Source organism: Schistocerca gregaria, chromosome 2 (genome assembly GCF_023897955.1).
Source record: "Schistocerca gregaria isolate iqSchGreg1 chromosome 2, iqSchGreg1.2, whole genome shotgun sequence".
Taxonomy (NCBI): domain Eukaryota; kingdom Metazoa; phylum Arthropoda; class Insecta; order Orthoptera; family Acrididae; genus Schistocerca; species Schistocerca gregaria.
Window position 1 is genome coordinate 522475409 of NC_064921.1, and position 20015 is coordinate 522495423.

General features: G+C 44.6%; 1 protein-coding gene across 1 annotated transcript in view; it reads right to left on the bottom strand.

Moving 5' to 3' along the window:
- LOC126330110 (carboxylesterase 4A) overlaps positions 1–19109 on the bottom strand; it is a 197063-nt gene extending 177954 nt beyond the window's left edge. The window contains exon 1 of the mRNA XM_049996332.1: positions 18800–19109. Coding sequence (XP_049852289.1) covers positions 18800–19075 — 276 coding nt within the window. The 5' untranslated portion in view covers positions 19076–19109. The remainder of the gene's footprint in view (positions 1–18799) is intronic.
- Between the last annotated feature and the right edge of the window lie 906 nt (positions 19110–20015).

Here is a 20015-nt window from a genome sequence, read left to right on the forward strand (position 1 = left end):
AACTTGAACTTGAAACTGACAACTAGGCCCTTACCTGGATTCTGGCCAAAGTTAAATATTCCACATACGAGTTGGAGGCATTCAGGGGCCTGTTTGCAGTAGAAGTACTTCACAGACAGTTACTATCCCCCAGACCTAGTCCGCAAACAGATCTCCCATGCCATTTCCTGACACACCCACAAGACCCAGACACAAAGGAGTGCCCCTTCATCACCCATATCATCCTGGACTGGAACAACTGAACTGCATCCTCCAACAGGGCTTTGATTAGCTATCATCATGCCCTGAAATGAGGGACATTCTACACAAGATATTTCCTGCCCCTCCTAAAGTGGTGCTCTATTGCCCACCCAACCTCCACAACATCCCAGCGCTTTGCTATGCCACTCCAAACCCCAACCCCTTGCCACAAGGATCATATCCCTGTAGAAGGCCCAGGTGGTAAGCCTGCTCAATCCACCAACCACCCAGCACTTTCTATTCCAGTCCTGTCACAGCGTAAACTACCCAATGATGGGCTGGGCCACCTGTGAAAGCAGCCCTGTCATTTACCAGCTCTGGTGCAATCATTAAACAACTTTTACATTGGTATGACAGCCAACCAGCTGTCCACCGGGACGAACGGCAACTGCCAAACTGTGGCCAAGAGAAAAGTAGACCATCCTGTGACACAACATGCAGCTGAACACAATACATTTGATTTCAATGGCTGCTTCACTGCCTGAGCCTCCACCACCAGCTTTTCTGAACTGTTCAGGTGGGAGTTATGGTTACAACACATTTTCTCTGCTCCTCTAATTATCCTGCCCTCAACCTATGGTAACATACCATCCCCACACCCTCCACCCAATAGTTTCCACCCATTTTGTCCCCTTTCTCATGTCCCACCCTGTTTATTTGCAGCCCTCTGCCAATGCATCCACCCTTCTTTCCCCACTGCTCTCTTTTTTCTCTGCCTCCCTGCCACACAACCTCTTGAAGCTGCCTATTGTCATTCTAGTTCATGAATAGTCCACCAGACAGTGTTCGTCTCTCTCCTAACCCATGTACCATCCCTTCTCCTTCCCCTCCCGCTCTAGATTACTGTTTACATCCCATGTGATGTTGCATTGCGGCCCGAGATGCTGGAGTTGGCAGTTGTGTGTGCGTGAGGTGTCCTTGATTGTGTGTGTGTGTGTGTGTGTGTGTGTGTGTGTGTGTGTGTGTGTGAATGGTGTGTGTCTCTCTTTTCCTGATAAAGGCTGTGGCGGAAAACTGTATGTAAGTGTCTCCTACTTGACATGTCTTCTTTACAGTAAGTAGCAATCTGTCTTTTCCTACATTGCTAATATTCCTACCTGTAGTTTCCTTTGTTTGATTCAATCTTATTGTTCCTCCTGTGTTCTTGTACTCATTGCATATTACCCATCTTTTCCTATAGCTTAATCCTGTTTCTCTCATAATTTCAACCATTTACACCTACATCTACATCTACATCCATACTCCGCAAGTCACCTGATGGTGTGTGGCAGAGGGTACTTTGAGTACCTCTATTGGTTCTCCCTTCTATTCCAGTCTCGTATTGTTTGTGGAAGGAAAGATTGTCGGTATGCCTCTGTGTGGGCTCTAATCTCTTTGATATCATCCTCATGGTCTCTTTGCGAGGTATACGTAGGAGGGAGCAATATACCGCTTGACTCCTCGGTGAAGGTATGTTCTCGAAACTTCAACGAAAGCTCGTATCGAGCTACTGAGGGTCTCTCTTGCAGAGTCTTCCACTGAAGATTATCTATCATCTCCGCAACGCTGTCACGATTACTAAATGATCCTGCTCTCCGTTGGATCTTTGCTATCTGTTCTATCAACCATATCTGGTACACCAATGAGCAGTACTCAAGCAGTGGGCGAACAAGTGTACTGTAACCTACTTCCTTTGTTTTTGGATTGCATTTCCTTAGGATTCTTCCAATGAATCTCAGTCTGGCATCTGCTTGACCGACGATCAACTTTATACGATCAATCCATTTTAAATCACTCCTAATGCCTACTCCCAGATAATTTATGGAATTAACTGCTTCCAGTTGCTGACCTACTATATTGTAGCTAAATGATAAAGGATCTTTCTTTCTATGTATTAGCAGCACATTACACTTCTCTACATTGAGATTCAATTGCCATTCCCTGCACCATGCGTCAATTCGTTGCAGATCCTCCTGCATTTCAATACAATTTTCCATTGTTACAACCTCTCGATATATCACAGCATCATCTGCAAAAAGCCTCAGTGAACTTCTGATGTCATCCACAAGGTCATTTATGTATATTGTGAATAGCAACGGTCCTATGACACTCCCCTGCGGCACACCTGAAATCACTCTTACTTCGGAAGACTTCTCTTCATTGAGAATGACATGCTGTGATCTGTTATCTAGGAACTCTTCAATCGAATCACGCAATTGGTCTGATAGTCTATATGCTCTTACTTTGTTCATTAAACGACTGAGGGGAAATGTGTTAAACGCCTTGCGGAAGTCAAGAAACACGGCATCTACCTGTGAACTTGTGCCTATGGCCCTCTGAGTCTCGTGGACAAGTAGCGCGAGCTGGGTTTCACACGACCGTCTCTTTCGAAACCCATGCTGATTCCTACAGAGTAGATTTCTAGTCTCCAGAAAAGTCATTATACTCGAACATAATACGTGTTCCAAAATTCTACAACTGATCGACGTTAGAGATATAGGTCTATAGTACTGCACATCTGTTCGACGTCCCTTCTTGAAAACAGGGATGACCTGTGCCCTTTTACAATCCTTTGGAACGCTACGCTCTTCTAGAGACCTACGGTACATCGCTGCAAAAAGAGCGGCAAGCTCCTTTGCGTACTCTGTGTAAAATCAAATTGGTATCCGATCAGGTCCAGCGGCCTTTACTCTTTTGAGTGATTTTAATTGTTCCATCATTTTACATTGTCGAGCATTATAGGTCAACGAAACCTATGAACATGTCTTGATTTTTCTTCAGTCTTGGTTCTAACATTAAGTGCAGTGTGAGACCTGCCTCTCTGGAGTCTTTACCGTTTCTGAAACCAAACTGATCATCATCTAACAGATCCTTAATTTTCTTTTCCATTCTTCTGTTTATTATTCTTGTCAGCAGTTTGAATGCATGAAATGTTAAGCTGATTCAGTAATAGTTTTTGAGCTTACTTGTCCTTGCTATCTTCAGAATTGTGTGGATGTTCCTTCTGCCTTATTTGATTTCAAATCTTGCAAAGTTCTTTTAAATTCTGACACTGATTCCAATCCCCTACGCCATCCATATTGCCTCCCATTCCTTCTTCTACACCACCATCAACAAGTCCTCCCATGCATATAGTCCTTCAATGTACTCTTTCCAACTATCCAGTCTATCTTCTGTGTTTAACAGTGAAATTACCATTGCACTCTTAATATGACCACACCTACTTTTAATTTTGCCGAAAGTTGTTTCTACTATTCTATATGCTGAGTCAGTCCTTCTGACAATCATTTCATTTTGGATTTATTCACATCTCTCCGGCAGCTATTTCATCTTGGCTGCATTGCTGTATTACGTTCTTTCCCTCAACATTTTTGTACTTCTTTCTCCATCGATCAGTTGAAATACTTCATCCGTTGCCCAAGGTTTCTTCGCATTTACCTTCTTTGTACCTATGTCTCTCTGTGATTGCCCATTTTAAAGATGTTCACACGTCTCCTCTTGAACAACTTACTCTGGTTTTCCTTATCGCAATATCAACATACTTAGTGAATTCAAATACGTCTCATTGTTCCTCAGTGCTTTAATATTCCACTTCGTTCCTCATTAATTCTCTTGAACGATACTCTTAAACTTCAGTCAATGCTCCATCATTACTAAATTGTGATATACATCTGTATCTGTTCCTGGATACACCTTACAATCCAATATCTGATTTTGGGATTTCTGTCTGACCATGATGTTATCAAGCTGGAACCTTCCCATGTCTTTGGATCTTTCCACAGTAAACCTCCTCCTCTTGTGATTCTTGAACAGAGTATTCGCTATTACCATCTATGATTTATTGCAGAATGCAATTAACCTTTCTTTTCTCTCATTTCTGCTGCCAAAGACATACTCTCCCATAACCCTTTCTTCTGTTCCTTCCCTATAACCACATTCCAATCCTCCATGACTACTGGATTTTCATCTCTCATTACATACTGTATTACCCATTCAGTATCCTCATATAATAACTCTATCTCTTCATCTGATGCTTGCAACATTGGCATGTATACCTAAGCTATCATTATTGACAATGGTTTGTTGCTGACTCTTATGAGAATGACCCTATCACTGAACTGTTCACAGTATGTAGCTCACTCTCTGCCCTACTTTCATATTGAAAATGAATCCTACCCCTGTTATACAACTGAGCCTTTGCATTTCTCTTTTCAGGTTTTCTGACTTTCCTACTATGTTCAAACCTTTGACATTCCATGCTCTGACTTGTAGCACGTTATCTCATTGGTGGTATTCTACCTTTTTCTCATGGTAACCTTCCTCTTGGAGATATGGGTGCGAGACTAATCTGGAATCCTTTGCCATTGGGGAGATCATCATGACACTTTTTCAATTACAGGTCACATGTACTGTGGATACACATTGTGTGTCTTTAATGGATTGGCTTTTGCACCCTCATGGCTTAGATCATTGCTGATTCTTCCACTTTTTAAGGGCAGTTTCCCGCCCTAAGGGCAAGAGAGTCCCTGAACCACTGTCTACTCCTGTGCCCTATTTGAGAAGACTGTCGGAAGAACAAGGGCGACTTCTCATGCTGGAAGTCTTCAATCACCATTGCTGATGACTATTTATTCAAAATTTAAGCAGTGGCTGTGTTCTAACTCGGGCCCAAGACGTTCTGACTCGTAGTTCAATGCACTACCCCCAGACCATTAATTCCCCCACTGTCTATCCTTGTCTTCCTGGTGCCTATGGGAAGATACATGTAATTTATCCAATTATCTATCTACTAGTGTAGCAGCACAGAGCTTTTCAAGCACTTCTGGCCATAATCCTACTGCTTACCATAACAAGTCAGTACAACATTTTGGCACCACACCTGTATCATTACACTGTAAAGTTTGGAAGGTAGCGACGAGATACTGGCAGAAGTAAAGCTGTGAGGACGGGGCGTGAGTCATGCTTGGGTAGCTCAGTTGATAGAGTACTTGCCCGCAAAAGGCAAAGTTCCCGAACTCGAGTGTCGATCCGGCAACCAGTTTTAATCTGCCAGAAAGTTTCACTGACACAACCGTTTGGTCAACCGCCAACATTACTGCTGAAACCCAGGACACTTAAGTGGCATTGCAGCAAGCAGAGTCTTTGACATCTGGAGTGTCTGCTTATCAATAAGCCCACCCTCATGGATATAAATACAGATAATCCAGCCAGGACATGACACTGAATCGGCGACAGTTGTACAGTAGGTTACCCCCCATAGCCCTTCACCATTCACCAGCCACCATCTGGAGCAGATATCTATGTTCGCCATCCTATGAAACCACTTACTTGGGGGTCAAGCAGCAGCACTGAAGGGCTGATCCACTGGGCACAGTGGGTTTGCAACCTAGATATATATGTCTTGTGATTCACTATGGCTGTCTAGGTCTTCTATTGCCTTGCTACCAGTGCAGCAGAGCCAGATTCCTGTGCCAGCACCTGATGCAGTCTAGAATGTTTGCAAAGCAACATCACCTCACTACTGGGTGCACTGGTTGCAACGACCACAGACATCATCATGACTGTGCACCATACAGTAAGCACCAGGGGTTCGTCGTCCATCCCTGACCTGGCGGGTATAGGAATGAGTTTTCTATAGTAAACTGTTATAAATAAATAAATGAAACAACGGTCTCCAAGCTGAATGTGACTGGAACTTTCTGACCTACCCATTAGAGAACTTACGCCCCTACTTTTGGTGTCAGAAGAGTTAGTGGAGTACAGTGGATGTCAAACATCAATGCGGAGCTAGAATGCCAGCACCAGTTCAACATTGGTGTTCTGCACAAGCAAGAAATTAAGTGCTGACTATAAGGATTACAGGATTTGGTGGACACCATTGCAACTAACGGAAAAAATATGGAATGAAAATTAACACAAATAAAACAAAAATATTGGCACTAGGAGGAAATAAGGAAATAAAAATTATGCTGAATGGAGAAATACTAGAACAGGTGCAAAATTTTAAGTATCTTGGAAGCAGGATTGACACCGACTGGAAGTGCACCACAGAAATTAAAACATGGATAGCAATGGCAAAAGAGGAGTTTTATAAAAAAAAGGAGAATCTTCTGCAGCAGTCTGGACAGAGAACTCAGAAAGAGACACATAAAATGTCTTGTATGGAGTCTTCTTCTATATGGCGCTGAAACGTGACTATGAGGAAAAAAGACAGAGAAAGGCTGGAGGCTTCTGAGATCTGGACATGGCGGAAGATGGAAAGAATAAGTTGGATGGACAGAGTAAAAAATGAAGAGGTACTGAGAAGAGTGGGAGAGAAAAGACAGTTACTAGATGTAATAAAGGGAAGAAAACGAAATTGGATTGGGCATATATTAAGAAAGGATGATGGACTGATAAAAACAGTTTTAGAAGGTTATGTAGAAGGGAAAAGGAAGCGAGGAAGGAAGAGATTGCAGATACTGGATGACATGATGGACGGTACAACATACAGGAGCCTTAAGAAGGAAGCAATGGATCGCAGAAAATAGAGAGGCAAAGGACCTGCTAATATAGCAGATAACTGATGATTATAAGTATTGTTTGGGTTTGTAAGATCATTTTGATGGTAGGTAATGAAAATCTCGTAACTCCATTTTGTTAATTTTTACAGGTGAAGCTAGAAATCCATGCACTTTCAAATCTCTTGTTGATTATGGTGTAACTGGTTATTAGAATTAAGAGTTTTCACAGACAGATGGAGTTATGAGGTTTTCATTGCCTACCTTCTCTCTATTGTATCTTCCCTCTCTGAAGTGTGTGATATTTTACATTTATTTCTTTTGGGATTTTGGTCATGATAGACGGCGAGCATGATGGCATTGGGTGAGAAGCTATCAGCTCTAGACCGATTTAGTACTTACTTGATCAGATCACTCAAATGCTAGCGGATAATGTAGAGCTATATAGCAACAAGGGAGGTTGCACAAGAAGAGAAGGGAACAGGCCCCTCCTAGTGTGTTTCTATCAGTCCTAGATGCTAGCATGGTGACTCCTTTTTTGGGTAAATCAGGAGAGGATGTTTTTACTTTTGTGGATAACTTACTCATGGCCACAAAGTTAGGGGGACAGATTTATGATCAGTTGTTGATTATGATTTAATTGAGGACACAAGGGCATATGTGACGTACCATGAGAAACTGCAGAGTGCCTGTTCCAGGATTTGCAGGAAGGGCTATTGGAATGCTGTAGGAGGAAGTACATCTCTAACTATTACAGAGAACTGCTCAGTACTACAATGCAGAGACAGGGAGAGTCCTTGGAGACTGAATTAGGAAATTAAACATCAATAGTTGCAAAATGACAGATAATGATGACACCAATGAAGACTTTCTCCAAGAGGCAAAGCAGATGGCATTAGATGTATTCCTGTTTTATTTGCCAGCTGAAATTTCCTGTAACATCGTAGGTGGCAATTGCAACAGCTTTGGCGTAAAATGTGTGGTAACCACGCCTGGGGAAAGGACAGTTATTTTTAAATATTGAAGTCACATGTTATTAGTGTGGTCGGCCTGGTCATATTCAGCACAGTTTTAGGAATCCTCAGTGTGGGAGGTGAAAGAGGACGAGTGGGAATGTGAGTGTATGTTTCCACAGGAACAAGGAAGATGGCCACAGGACAGTGCTCACACTCCAATGTTAAACAAAAGGGAATGTTGTGGTCACTGTGCAGCATTCCCTGTAAATGTGAGCACAAGAGACCTGTGTGCAGGATCAGTGGCAGATTACTGTACGTGTTTTGATGCAGTACTATACTTTCCTTCCCTATCTGGTTTCTCCAGTTGTGCACTATAGTAATTAAAGGATATTTACTGATGTATATTCTTGAACATTTGACTTATTTTATTTATACCTGTCAGTATACCTGTATTTTCCAATAAACATGTTGTATGCAGTATATTGTACACAATATTATTTTATTGATTGGTTTTACAACTTGCAAATGACTGGCAGATCATTTACATTTTTATAACTAATTGGATCTAAACAATAAATAGTTAGAAAGCTGAAGGTATATTATATAGTTACAATTTATTTCTACAGTTAAAAGTTTGATTTACATGTTTCCATGCATGGGCATCAAGAGACTGAAGCAAAACAGTTTTGCAGCAGGTACAATGTCACAGATTTTTTAAAGGTATGTAGTTCTGAGGGAGATTTTATATGTCTGGGTAACCTGCTGTACAGTTTTTTCCTACATGATACACACTATTTTAGCGTAATGTGTTGCAATGACTAACATGTATGTTATTGTTTGGTCCAGCATTGTATTCATGAACAGTGCATAACTACAATATGTGATCAAAAGTATCCGGACGCCCCAAAAACATACGTTTTTCATATTAGGTGCATTGTGCTGCCACCTACTGCCGGGTACTCCATATCAGCGACCTCAGTAGTCATCAGACATCGTGAGAGAGCAGAATGGGGTGCTCCACAGAACTCACGGACTTCGAACGTGGTCAGGTGACTGGGTACCACTAGTGACATACATCTGTACACGAGATTTCCACACTCTTAAACATCCCTAGATCCACTGTTTCCGATGCGATAGTGAAGTGGAAACATGAAGGGACACGTACAGCACAAAAGCGTACAGACCGACCTCGTCTGTTGACTGATAGAGACCGCCAACAGTTGAAGAGGGTTTTAATGCGTAATAGGCAGACAACTATCCAGAGCATCATACTGGAATCCCAAACTGCCTCAGGATCCACTGCAAGTACTATGAAAGTTAGGTGAGAAAACTTAGATTTCATGGTTGAGTGGCTGCTCATAAGCCACACATCAAGCCAGTAAACGCCAAACAATGCCTCGTTTGGTGTAGGGAGTGTAAACATTGGACAATTTAACAGTGGAAAAATGTTGTGTGGAGTGACGAATCATGGTACACAGTGTGGTGATCTGATGGCAGGGTGTGAATACGACGAATGCTTGTTGAACATCATTTGCCAATGTGTGTAGTGCCAACAGTAAATTCGGAGGTGGTGGTGTTATGATGTGGTCGTGTTTTTCATGAGGAGGCTTGCACACTTTGTTGTTTTGTGTGGCACTATAGCAATGACTATGAATCACTAATGTTTAAAGGGTAGTCGTTTATATATATATGAAAAAAAAAGAACTGACCCTAAAATTGAGCCCCCTGAATCATCGTGGCTTAGTACACATGGTTCCCAAAGCGGAACCTGGAGGTCATTCTCTTCTACATACTTTATTTCTGTTATCTCAGCGCAATATACCAAACATGATTTAATCGAGTCATTTGGCAGGCCTCTTACACCATATTCCTCAATATTGTCAGGAGCACAGAATAATAAATTACATAAAACGCGTTTGTTAGGGCTAAGAATAACTCAGAGATTTTTGTCAAGTTGAAAGCTACTGTTTCTGTTGAGTGCTGTGATCTGAAGTCATGTTGACATCCAGAAACACTGTTATTGTTTTGTTCAGTGGTCTCTTTCTTTTTATGTTTGACCTACCTCCATGATTATACAAGGGTAATTGAATAAGTATCTTTGCTTTTATCATAACTGGCTTTAGATAGGCAGTACAGTTTAGTGTACTCGCAGCCAACAGATGGCATCACTCCCTTGACTTTGGCAGGTTCCAGCGTTGTTACATCAGTTGATTTCGTGTTCTTGCAAAGCAAATATGGCTCTGCCACTCTCCACTTCCACCAATCGGGAAAAACTTTCTGTAACCATTTTTTTGTGCCCCTCCATGGCCAAGAGGTACTGCGTACTACCAATGAAATGTACAAGTGACACGATGTAAGAACAGAATTGAAATACAGTGTTTGTAGACGAATGACCACACTACTAAAGTACAAACAGAAACGTTACTTCTAGACGTTTAGGGGATTGTGGCCTACATGAGTCATAGTGGGCGACAGAGTAGAAGAATGCAGAGGGTGGTCGAGGAGTATGTCCTTGAGGGTGACGGTACTTCTGGGATGTCGGACATTGGCCGGTGTTGGAGGTGATGACTCGGTGATGACAGCTGCTTGTGAGACAAGACTGCTTCTGCTTCTGAGGTGTCGGTGGATGTTGGAGGCAGTGTCTCGACGTCAATAGCTGCCGATGGGATGAAGATATTTCCAGGACATAGGCATTGGCAGATGTCGGAGGCGATGGCTCAATGACAGCTGCCGCTGATGGGATGATGTTTGGCGAGGAGTGGCACCTGGGAGCGCAACAGGTGTTCATGGCGAGGGTGATGAATCCAATCAGCGGGCTGTTAGTGAATGTAAGGCTTGGAGCGTGTACTACTTCCAGCGTGGTCTGGTGGCAGCCTAAATACTCTCCAGTGGAGTGATACCAGTGTGACGCTGAATGGGTGTGTGATGTTGCATAATATAATGGTGTCAAGACTACAGTGCTCTCTACTGCAAGGTTGGCGCCTCCTGTGGCCACTGTATGGAGCTACGACGTAAACAGTTGAGCTGTACGAGACTGGGCTTGAAAACAGCTCAGTGAGTTATGGTATGTTAACGTGAGTTGCATATGTGCGTCCACCAGCGGAGACGTCATCCCACAATACAGGCCCGGTATGCGGAGCAGTATAGTCCCAGGTGGATACTTTAGTCTGAAGGTGTACCAGGGCTGAAGTCCACAGGAGTCTTTTACCACATATAAGGGAGGGGGTAATGTTTAAGCAATGTTTACCAATGGACTGAATAATTCAAAATCATCCAAACAAGCATGAACTAGGAGAAAAGAGCAGGACGTCCAGTCGCATCCGATAGTGATGCGGAAGTGTAAGAACTACTGTTCAGTCTCAAAGGGTGCATCTCAAACACAAGACTAGACTAGAATTAGGAAACACTGGTATTATAGTTGTATACTGTCGTTGCTTTGTTTAGAAAGAACCAGAACTCCAAGTGTTCATAGACAGCACTGAATCAGAAATCGTTACAGGCAGACTAAAACTAGCGATAAGCCCAATCAAAGTTTTTACCAAGTGCCTAACGATGTTCAGAAAGGGTAGATTAAATTGTTGGCAGTGGCGTGTTTGTTGCTATTAGAAGCAGTTTATCTCGTAGTGAAACTGAAGTAGATAGTATGCCATACGTTTGGCTCTCCCCGGATTTGTCCTAGTTTTGAGGGTGTCTTGGGGCATCCTATGGGGAGAAGGAGAGAGGATGTGAGGTGTTACAACTCGCCAGGTTAAACCCAGACCTTTTTCATATCTGGAGAAATTCGACTGATTGGAGGTAAATAGATTTTAATACATGCTAGTTAAAATACACTATATGAGAACTAATGCGTAGGTAGCTTGGTTGATAATACAGAAAAAAGCAGCGACAAGCACATTTAGACGCTGTCCTATACACATAATTTTCATATTGAAAACAATTTTATATTCATTACTACAAATAAGATCGACATTTGAACATGAATGTCTCTATACTGCCCTTTCATTAATCCCTGTTACTGTCAAGTGTGATTTATATCATAGCTGCTTATCAGTGGCAACTGGCCACCTACTTCTCGACAGGCTGTATGTGTCCGAAAAAAATAATCCACTCTGACCCAAACGTCTGGGGTTTTCCAAGTCTTTGTTCGGAGTTGGCAGTATCAGTGACGACAGGCCTAGTGTGGGTAGAGGATATATTCGACGACCGGAATGAGTTATTAATTGGTTCCTTTTAACAACCCTCTGACTAAGATAATATAGTTGCTGAAGGGTGCCAGGAATATTTAAGTCTAATTTCGAATAGGTACCCGAATCGTACAGTTGTAGTTGGAGGAGCTACAATCTACTTTCGAAATGTTGATGAAAATAAGATTGCTGGTAGGCATAAAACATTGTCCGAAATTGTACTAAACGTATTATTTTGAGTAATTAATTCAGGAGTACATATGAAGTGTAAATGGTTGCGATAACATATTTAACGTTTTGGCAACAAACAATCCTGAGCAAATGGAAAACTCCATAACAGATACAAGGATTAGTGATCACTAAATCTTTGTACCGAGACTGGACACCGTAACGCCCAAATCCATCAAAAAGAAACGCAGAATCTATCTGTTTAAAAAAGTAGGTAAAAATTCGCTTTATGACTACCTAAGAGACAGTCTCCATTCCTGCCAAACTTTTGTAAGCTTAGATCAGATGTACCTTAAACTCAAAGAAATAATATTGACGGCAACAGAAAGAATCATACCAAGTAAATTAACAAAATACGTACCTAGCAGATCCCCCATGGTGTAAAAACAGGTCAGGACACTGTCACAGAAGCAACGAAAACAGCATGCCAGATTAAACGAACACAAAATCTCCAATATTGGGGATGTTTTACAGAAGTTCGAAACTTAGTGCGGACTTCAATGCAAGATGGTTTTAAAAGTTTCCACAATGAAACTCTGTCTCCAAATGTGGGAGATATGTAAAGAGATTCTGGTCGTATTTAAAGTACAACAATGGCAAGATACGATCGGCACCTTCTCCGCGTTAGCGATGGTAATGTTACCGATGACAGCTCTGCTAAAGCTAGTTACACAACACGGATTTTCTAAATTCCTTCACCAAGAAAATATGCAGAAAATTTTCCAAAATTCAGATCGAGAATGGGCTGTAACATGTGGACGTGCAAAAAAAGTAACGGAGTTTGGCAAAAGACTTCACAGATAGTCTCAAATTGCTGGCTTTTGCTCGTTGCAAAGCATATAACTGTAACATTGATTGTTTGCTGTTGACTTGTTTTCCGGGAATAATCCAGAATTGGCCCTTGTGTGAACTAAAATACTGTGGGTATCACCTTTCCTGCAGAGGGCTGACTCTTGAATTTCTTTTTCGCTGGAGATCCAAGTCGCCTATCATTCTACCTCCTATTTCGGGATAATACATAACGATCTGCTCTTCTTTGAATTTTGTTGATGTTCTCCGTCAATCCTGTCTCATAAGGATCTCAGAAGAGAACGGACAAGTTTAGTGTATATGATCTCTTTAGAAGATGTGTAGCATCTTCTAAGTTATTTGTCAATAAAACGCAGTATTTGATTCGTGGTGTAGGGGAAGTCATGACTAACAATTTGATATAAGAGAGTTGTGATCTATCACGCCAGGAAAAAATCTTAAATTGGCACACAAAAGCCGCTGGAGCTACAGCGACAAGTGCATCGCACGAGATTTCGGGTGCAATCTGTCCTTACTACAAGATAACAATACCTGTGAGATAGAAGTTCAGACCGAATCGGAAAAGTGATGAGTTTTTGCAAAGCTTGTTCAAAAGTCTGTTCATTTGATTATCCTACTAACGTTAACGACAGCCAGTAGCATAGGAAAGCGAGAAAATACACTCCTGGAAATTGAAATAAGAACACCGTGAATTCATTGTCCCAGGAAGGGGAAACTTTATTGACACATTCCTGGGGTCAGATACATCACACGATCACACTGACAGAACCACAGGCACATAGACACAGGCAACAGAGCATGCACAATTTCGGCACTAGTACAGTGTACATCCACCTTTCGCAGCAATGGAGGCTGCTATTCTCCCATGGAGACGATCGTAGAGATGCTGGATGTAGTCCTGTGGAACGGCTTGCCATGCCATTTCCACCTGGCGCCTCAGTTGGACCAGCGTTCGTGCTGGACGTGCAGACCGCGTGAGACGACGCTTCATCCAGTCCCAAACATGCTCAATGGGGGACAGATCCGGACATCTTGCTGGCCAGGGTAGTTGACTTACACCTTCTAGAGCACGTTGGGTGGCACGGGATACATGCGGACGTGCATTATCCTGTTGGAACAGCAAGTTCCCTTGCCGGTCTAGGAATGGTAGAACGATGGGTTCGATGACGGTTTGGATGTACCGTGCACTATTCAGTGTCCCCTCGATGATCACCAGAGGTGTACGGCCAGTGTAGGAGATCGCTCCCCACACCATGATGCCGGGTGTTGGCCCTGTGTGCCTTGGTCGTATGCAGTCCTGATTGTGGCGCTCACCTGCACGGCGCCAAACACGCATACGACCATCATTGGCACCAAGGCAGAAGCGACTCTCATCGCTGAAGACGACACGTCTCCATCCGTCCCTCCATTCACGCCTGTCGCGACACCACTGGAGGCGGGCTGCACGATGTTGGGGCGAGAGCGGAAGACGGCCTAACGGTGTGCGGGACCGTAGCCCAGCTTCATGAAGACGGTTGCGAATGGTCCTCGCCGATACCCCAGGAGCAACAGTGTCCCTAATTTGCTGGGAAGTGGCGGTGCGGTCCCCTACGCCACTGCGTAGGATCCTACGGTCTTGGCGTGCATCCGTGCGTCTCTGCGGTCCGATCCCAGGTCGACGGGCACGTGCACCTTCCGCCGACCACTGGCGACAACATCGATGTACTGTGGAGACCTCACGCCCCACGTGTTGAGCAATTCGGCGGTACGTCCACCCGGCCTCCCGCATGCCCGCTATACGCCCTCGCTCAAAGTCCGTCAACTGCACATATGGTTCACGTCCACGCTGTCACGGCATGCTACCAGTGTTAAAGACTGCGATGGAGCTCCGTATGCCACGGCAAACTGGCTGACACTGAGGGCGGCGGTGCACAAATGCTGCGCAGCTAGCGCCATTCGACGGCCAACACCGCGGTTCCTGGTGTGTCCGCTGTGCCGTGCGTGTGATCATTGCTTGTACAGCCCTCTCGCAGTATCCGGAGCAAGTATGGTGGGTCTGACACACCGGTGTCAATGTGTTCTTTTTTCCATTTCCAGGAGTGTATTAAATACTCGTATCTCGCGCGGAGCGTTTGCGCTGTAGTTTCAGTGGGTTTTGTAGGCCAATTTGAGGTTGTTTCTCGACTTCCCCTAAACCAGCGCGTAACCAAGTCGCTTTTGTGTAACAAACAAGTCACTTTTTCAAAAACAAACAAGACTCAACCTCTGAAACGAAGATACTCATTTTCTGAAGCAAACGAGATTCGTCCTCTAATACTGATCATGCAATTTCTGCAGATTGTCTTCACAGTGGTGCACATTGATTCTGGTTCCGCGATAGAGAAATTCGACGAGCACAGTGCCCCTTCAGCCAGCGAAGGAGGTCACCATGACCTTAACGAAACTTATGTGAACAACTTTGGATTTCTTTTGCGAGGGAGGCGTGGAATGCTTCCACTGTTGGCTTTGCATTTACTCAGGCTGTCGGACGGAATCATCCTACTGTACGATAACGCCCAGACTGCCAATAGGAAGAAGGTTACGCTTTGGTTGGGAAACATTGCAACATTTGCGGCATAGCCCCGATCTTTCAGCGTTTGATTTTCACGTCTGTGGCGACCTAGAGAAATACATGCGTGAACTTCGGTTTCAGTTGGACGAGAAAGTGCAGGAGTGAGTGCGGTTGTGGATGCGTCAGCGGGCGACCACGTTCTATGACACAGGAATTGATCGCCTCGTTTCCAAGTGAAGTCAATGTATTAAGCACGTTCCAGTTACTTTTGAATGGATCCACTCCATGGTCCTGTTGTGGTGGGTGTTCGGTTTTCAATTTACTGCCGCTTGTACAACATACGAGAATCATATTCGCACCTTCGAATATAGCTGAACTTTGGCTGCACTGTGCATTGATGACAATGAAAATTTGTCCACGGTTCGGGACTCGAACCCGGAACTTCTGCTTGACGCGAGCGGTCGTCTTGACCATCCTGACCACCCGAGCACGCTCCCCAGACAGACCCAAACTTCCATAGACCACCCCCTCTCGTCTACCCCCTACACTCGCATAAATATTGTGAGCTCGGTACTGGAAAAAAATGTATGATTAAAGTCGAAGCGCAGCTGTTGTTGTGGTCTTCATGCTACTCTATCCTGTGCAAGCTTGTTCATGTCCGAGTACTTACTGCAAGCTACATCCTTCTGAATCTGCTTAGTGTATTCATCTCTCGGTCTCCCTCTACGATTTCTACATTCCACGCTGCCCTCCAATGCTAAATTTGTGATCCCTTGATGCCTCAGAACATGTCCTACTAACCGGTCCCTTCTTCTTGTCAAGTTGTGCCACAAACTCCTCTTCTCCCGAGTTATTTTCAATACCTCCTCATGATTTATCTGATCTACCCATCTAATCTTCAGCGTTCTTCTGTAGCACCACATTTCGAAAGCTTCTAATATATTCTTGTCTAAACTATTTATTGTCCATATTTCCCTTCCATACATGGCTACACTCCATACAAATACTTTCAGAAACGACTTCCTGACACTTAAATCTATACTTGGTGTTAACAAAGTTCTCTTCTTCAGAAACGCTTTCCTTGCCATTGCCAGTCTACATTTTATGTCCTCTCTATTTCGACCATGATCAGTTATTTTGCTCCCCATATAGCAAAACTACTTTACTACTTTAAGTGTCTCATTTCCTAATCTAATTCCCTCAGCATCACCCTACTTAATTCGACTACATTCTATTATCCTCGCCGCGCGGGATTAGTCGAGCGGTCTGGGGCGCTGCAGTCGTGGACTGTTCGGTTGGTCCCGGCGGAGGTTCGAGTCCTCCCTCGGGCATGGGTGTGTGTGTTTGTCCTTAGGATAATTTAAGTTAAGTAGTGTGTAAGCTTAGGGACTGATAACCTTAGCAGTTAAGTCCCATAAGAATTCACACACATTTGAACATATTTTCTATTATGCTCGTTTTGCTTTTGTTGATGTTCATCTTATATCCTCCTTTCAAGACACTGTCCATTCCGTTCAACTGCTCTTCCAAGTCCTTTGCTGTCTCTGACAATTACAATGTCATCGGCGAACCTCAAAGTTTTTATTTCTTCTACATGGACTTTAATACCTACTCCGAATTTTTTTTTTTTTTTCCTTTACGGCTTGCTCAATAAACAGATTGAATAACATCGGAGATAGGCTACAACCCTGTGTCACTCCCTTCCCAACCACTGCTTCCTTTTCATGCCCCTCGACTCTTATAACTGCTATCTGGTTTCTGTTATCAGATTTCAAATACTATACTGGAACGTCTGTATTGCTCTGATTTCATTTGAAAAGCCCTTCAGGCATGCACGCATGGTGCACACCAAGTTTAGCAATATTGACAAAAGTGAATACGATTCTCGTATTTCATATGGGTGTCGATCGCTGCAGGTCCTGTGCCTTTCGACATGCACGCATGTTTGAGGGACATTGAAAAGTACGTTAGAACAACACGGGTACTGCAATATAGTATAGCGTCATAAAACAGGCAGGGTTGCTCTTCTAAAACAAACAGGGCTCCCCATAAATTTCGAAAAAATTGTAGACTAACTGAAACTTCTCTTCGAAACCAGCGAGGCTCGTCTGTTAACCACAAAGCCTCTCAGTGGAGAGACGTCTACAGACGTTAAAGTAACCTCTGGCGTGCCACAGGGGAGTGTTATGGGACCTTTGCTTTTCACAATATATATAAATGAATTAGTAGATAGTGTCGTAAGTTCCATGCGGCTTTTCGCGGATGATGCTGTAGTATACAGAGAAGTTGCAACATAAGAAAATTGTAGTGAAAAGCAGGAAGGTCTGCAGCGGATAGGCACTTGGTGCAGGGGGTGGCAACTGACCCTTAACATAGACAAATGTAATGTATTGCGAATACATAGAAAGAAGGATCCTTTATTGTATGATTATATGATGATGATGATGATGATGATGAGTCCCATACTCCGTTTACCGAGCGTAGGGGAGCGACGCGGGAGACCCGCGCCGCCATACTAGGCAAGGTCCTAGTGGAGGTGGTTTGCCATTGCCTTCCTCCGACCGTAATGGGGATGATTGATGATGATGATGAAGACGACACAAACACCCAGTCATCACGAGGCAGGTGAAAAATCCCTGACCCCGCCGGGAATCGAACCCGGGACCCCGTGCTCGGGAAGCGAGAACGCTACCGCGAGACCACGAGCTGCGATAGCGGAACAAATACTGGGAGCAGTTACTTCTGTAAAATATCTGGGAGTGTGCGTGCGGAACGGTTTGAAGTGGTATGATCATATAAAATTAATTGTTGGTAAGGCCGGTACCAGATTGAGATTCATTGGGGGAGTCCTCAAAAAATGTAGTCCATCAACAAAGGAGGTGGCTTACAAAACACTCGTTCGACCTATACTTGAGCATTGCTCATCAGTGTGGGATCCGTACCAGATCGGGTTGACGGAGGAGCTAGAGAAGATCCAAAGAAGAGCGGCGCGTTTCGTCACAGGGTTATTTGGTAAGCGTGATAGCGTTACGGAGATGTTTAGCAAACTCAAGTGGCAGACTCTGCAAGAGAGGCGCTCTGCACCGCGGTGTAGCTTGCTGTCCACGTTTCGAGAGGGTGCGTTTCTGGATGAGGTATCGAATATATTGCTTCCCCCTACTTATACCTCCCGAGGAGATCACGAATGTAAAATTAGAGAGGTTCGAGCGCGCACGGAGGCTTTCCGGCAGTCGTTCTTCCCGCGAACCGTACGCGACTGGAACAGGGAAGGGAGGTAATGACAGTGGCACGTAAAGTGCCCTCCGCCACACACCGTTGGGTGGCTTGCGGAGTATAAATGTAGATGTAGCAAATCGAAAGGTGGCTCCTCACCTGAAGCCTGAACCTGCCGACGGGGGGCTCGGCGAAGCGGATGCCCCTGAAGGCGTAGTAGGGGCCCTCGCGCACGCCCCGCAGCGTGGCCTGCTCGTCGCCGCGGTAGATGACGACCGCCGGGTCGTCGGCGGGCGGCTGCGGGGCGGGGTCTCCGCCGACGATCCTCTTGCGCCGCACCAGCTGCTCTCCCGGCTGAGCAGCCGCGGCACGCAGCACCGCCCACGCCGCCAGCACCAGCACCAGCACCGGGGCTGCGCTGCTCCTCCTCCACATGGCGTGCGACTTCTGGCGAGGCGCGCCCGGCCGAAGGCTGCCTCGGTCAGCATCCTTATCTGCAGGAAGCACCAGCTGCGCACTCTCATCTTCTCGCAGCAAATGTTAAGCCGCGTCTACACGCGCATCTACAGTGACGCTAAACTCAATAGGACACTACTGGCCATTAAAATTGCTATACCAAGAAGAAATGCAGATGATAAACGGGTATTCATTGGACAAATATATTATACTCGAACTGACATGTGATTACATTTTCACGCAGTTTGGGTGCATAGATCCTGAGAAATCAGTACCCAGAACAACAACCTCTGGCCGTAATAACGGCCTTGATACGCCTGGGCATTGAGTCAAACAGAGCTTGGATGGCGTGTACAGGTACAGCTGCCCATGCAGCTTCAGCACGATACCACAGTTCATCAAGAGTAGTGATAGGCGTATTATGACGAGCCAGTTGCTCGGCCACCATTGACCAGACGTTTCCAATTGGTGAGAGATCTGGAGAATGTGCTGGCCAGGGCAGCAGTCGAACTATTTCTGTATCCAGAAAGGCCCGTACAGGACCTGCAACATGCGGTCGTGCATTATCCTGCTGAAATGTAGGGTCGCATGGATCGAATGAAGGGTAGACCCACGGGTCGTAACACATCTGAAATGTAACGTCCTCTGTTCAAAGTGCCGTCAGTGAGAACAAGAGGTGATCGAGACGTGTAACCAATGGCACCCCATATAGTCACGCCGTGTGATACGCCAGTATGCCGATGACGAATACACGCTTCCAATGTGCGTTCACCGCCATGTCGCCAAACACGGATGCGGCCATCATGATGCTGTAAACAGAACTTGGATTCATCCGAAAAAATGACGTTTTGCAATTCGTGCGCCGAGGTTCGTCGTTGAGTACACCATCGCAGGTGCTCCTGTCTGTGATGTAGCGTCA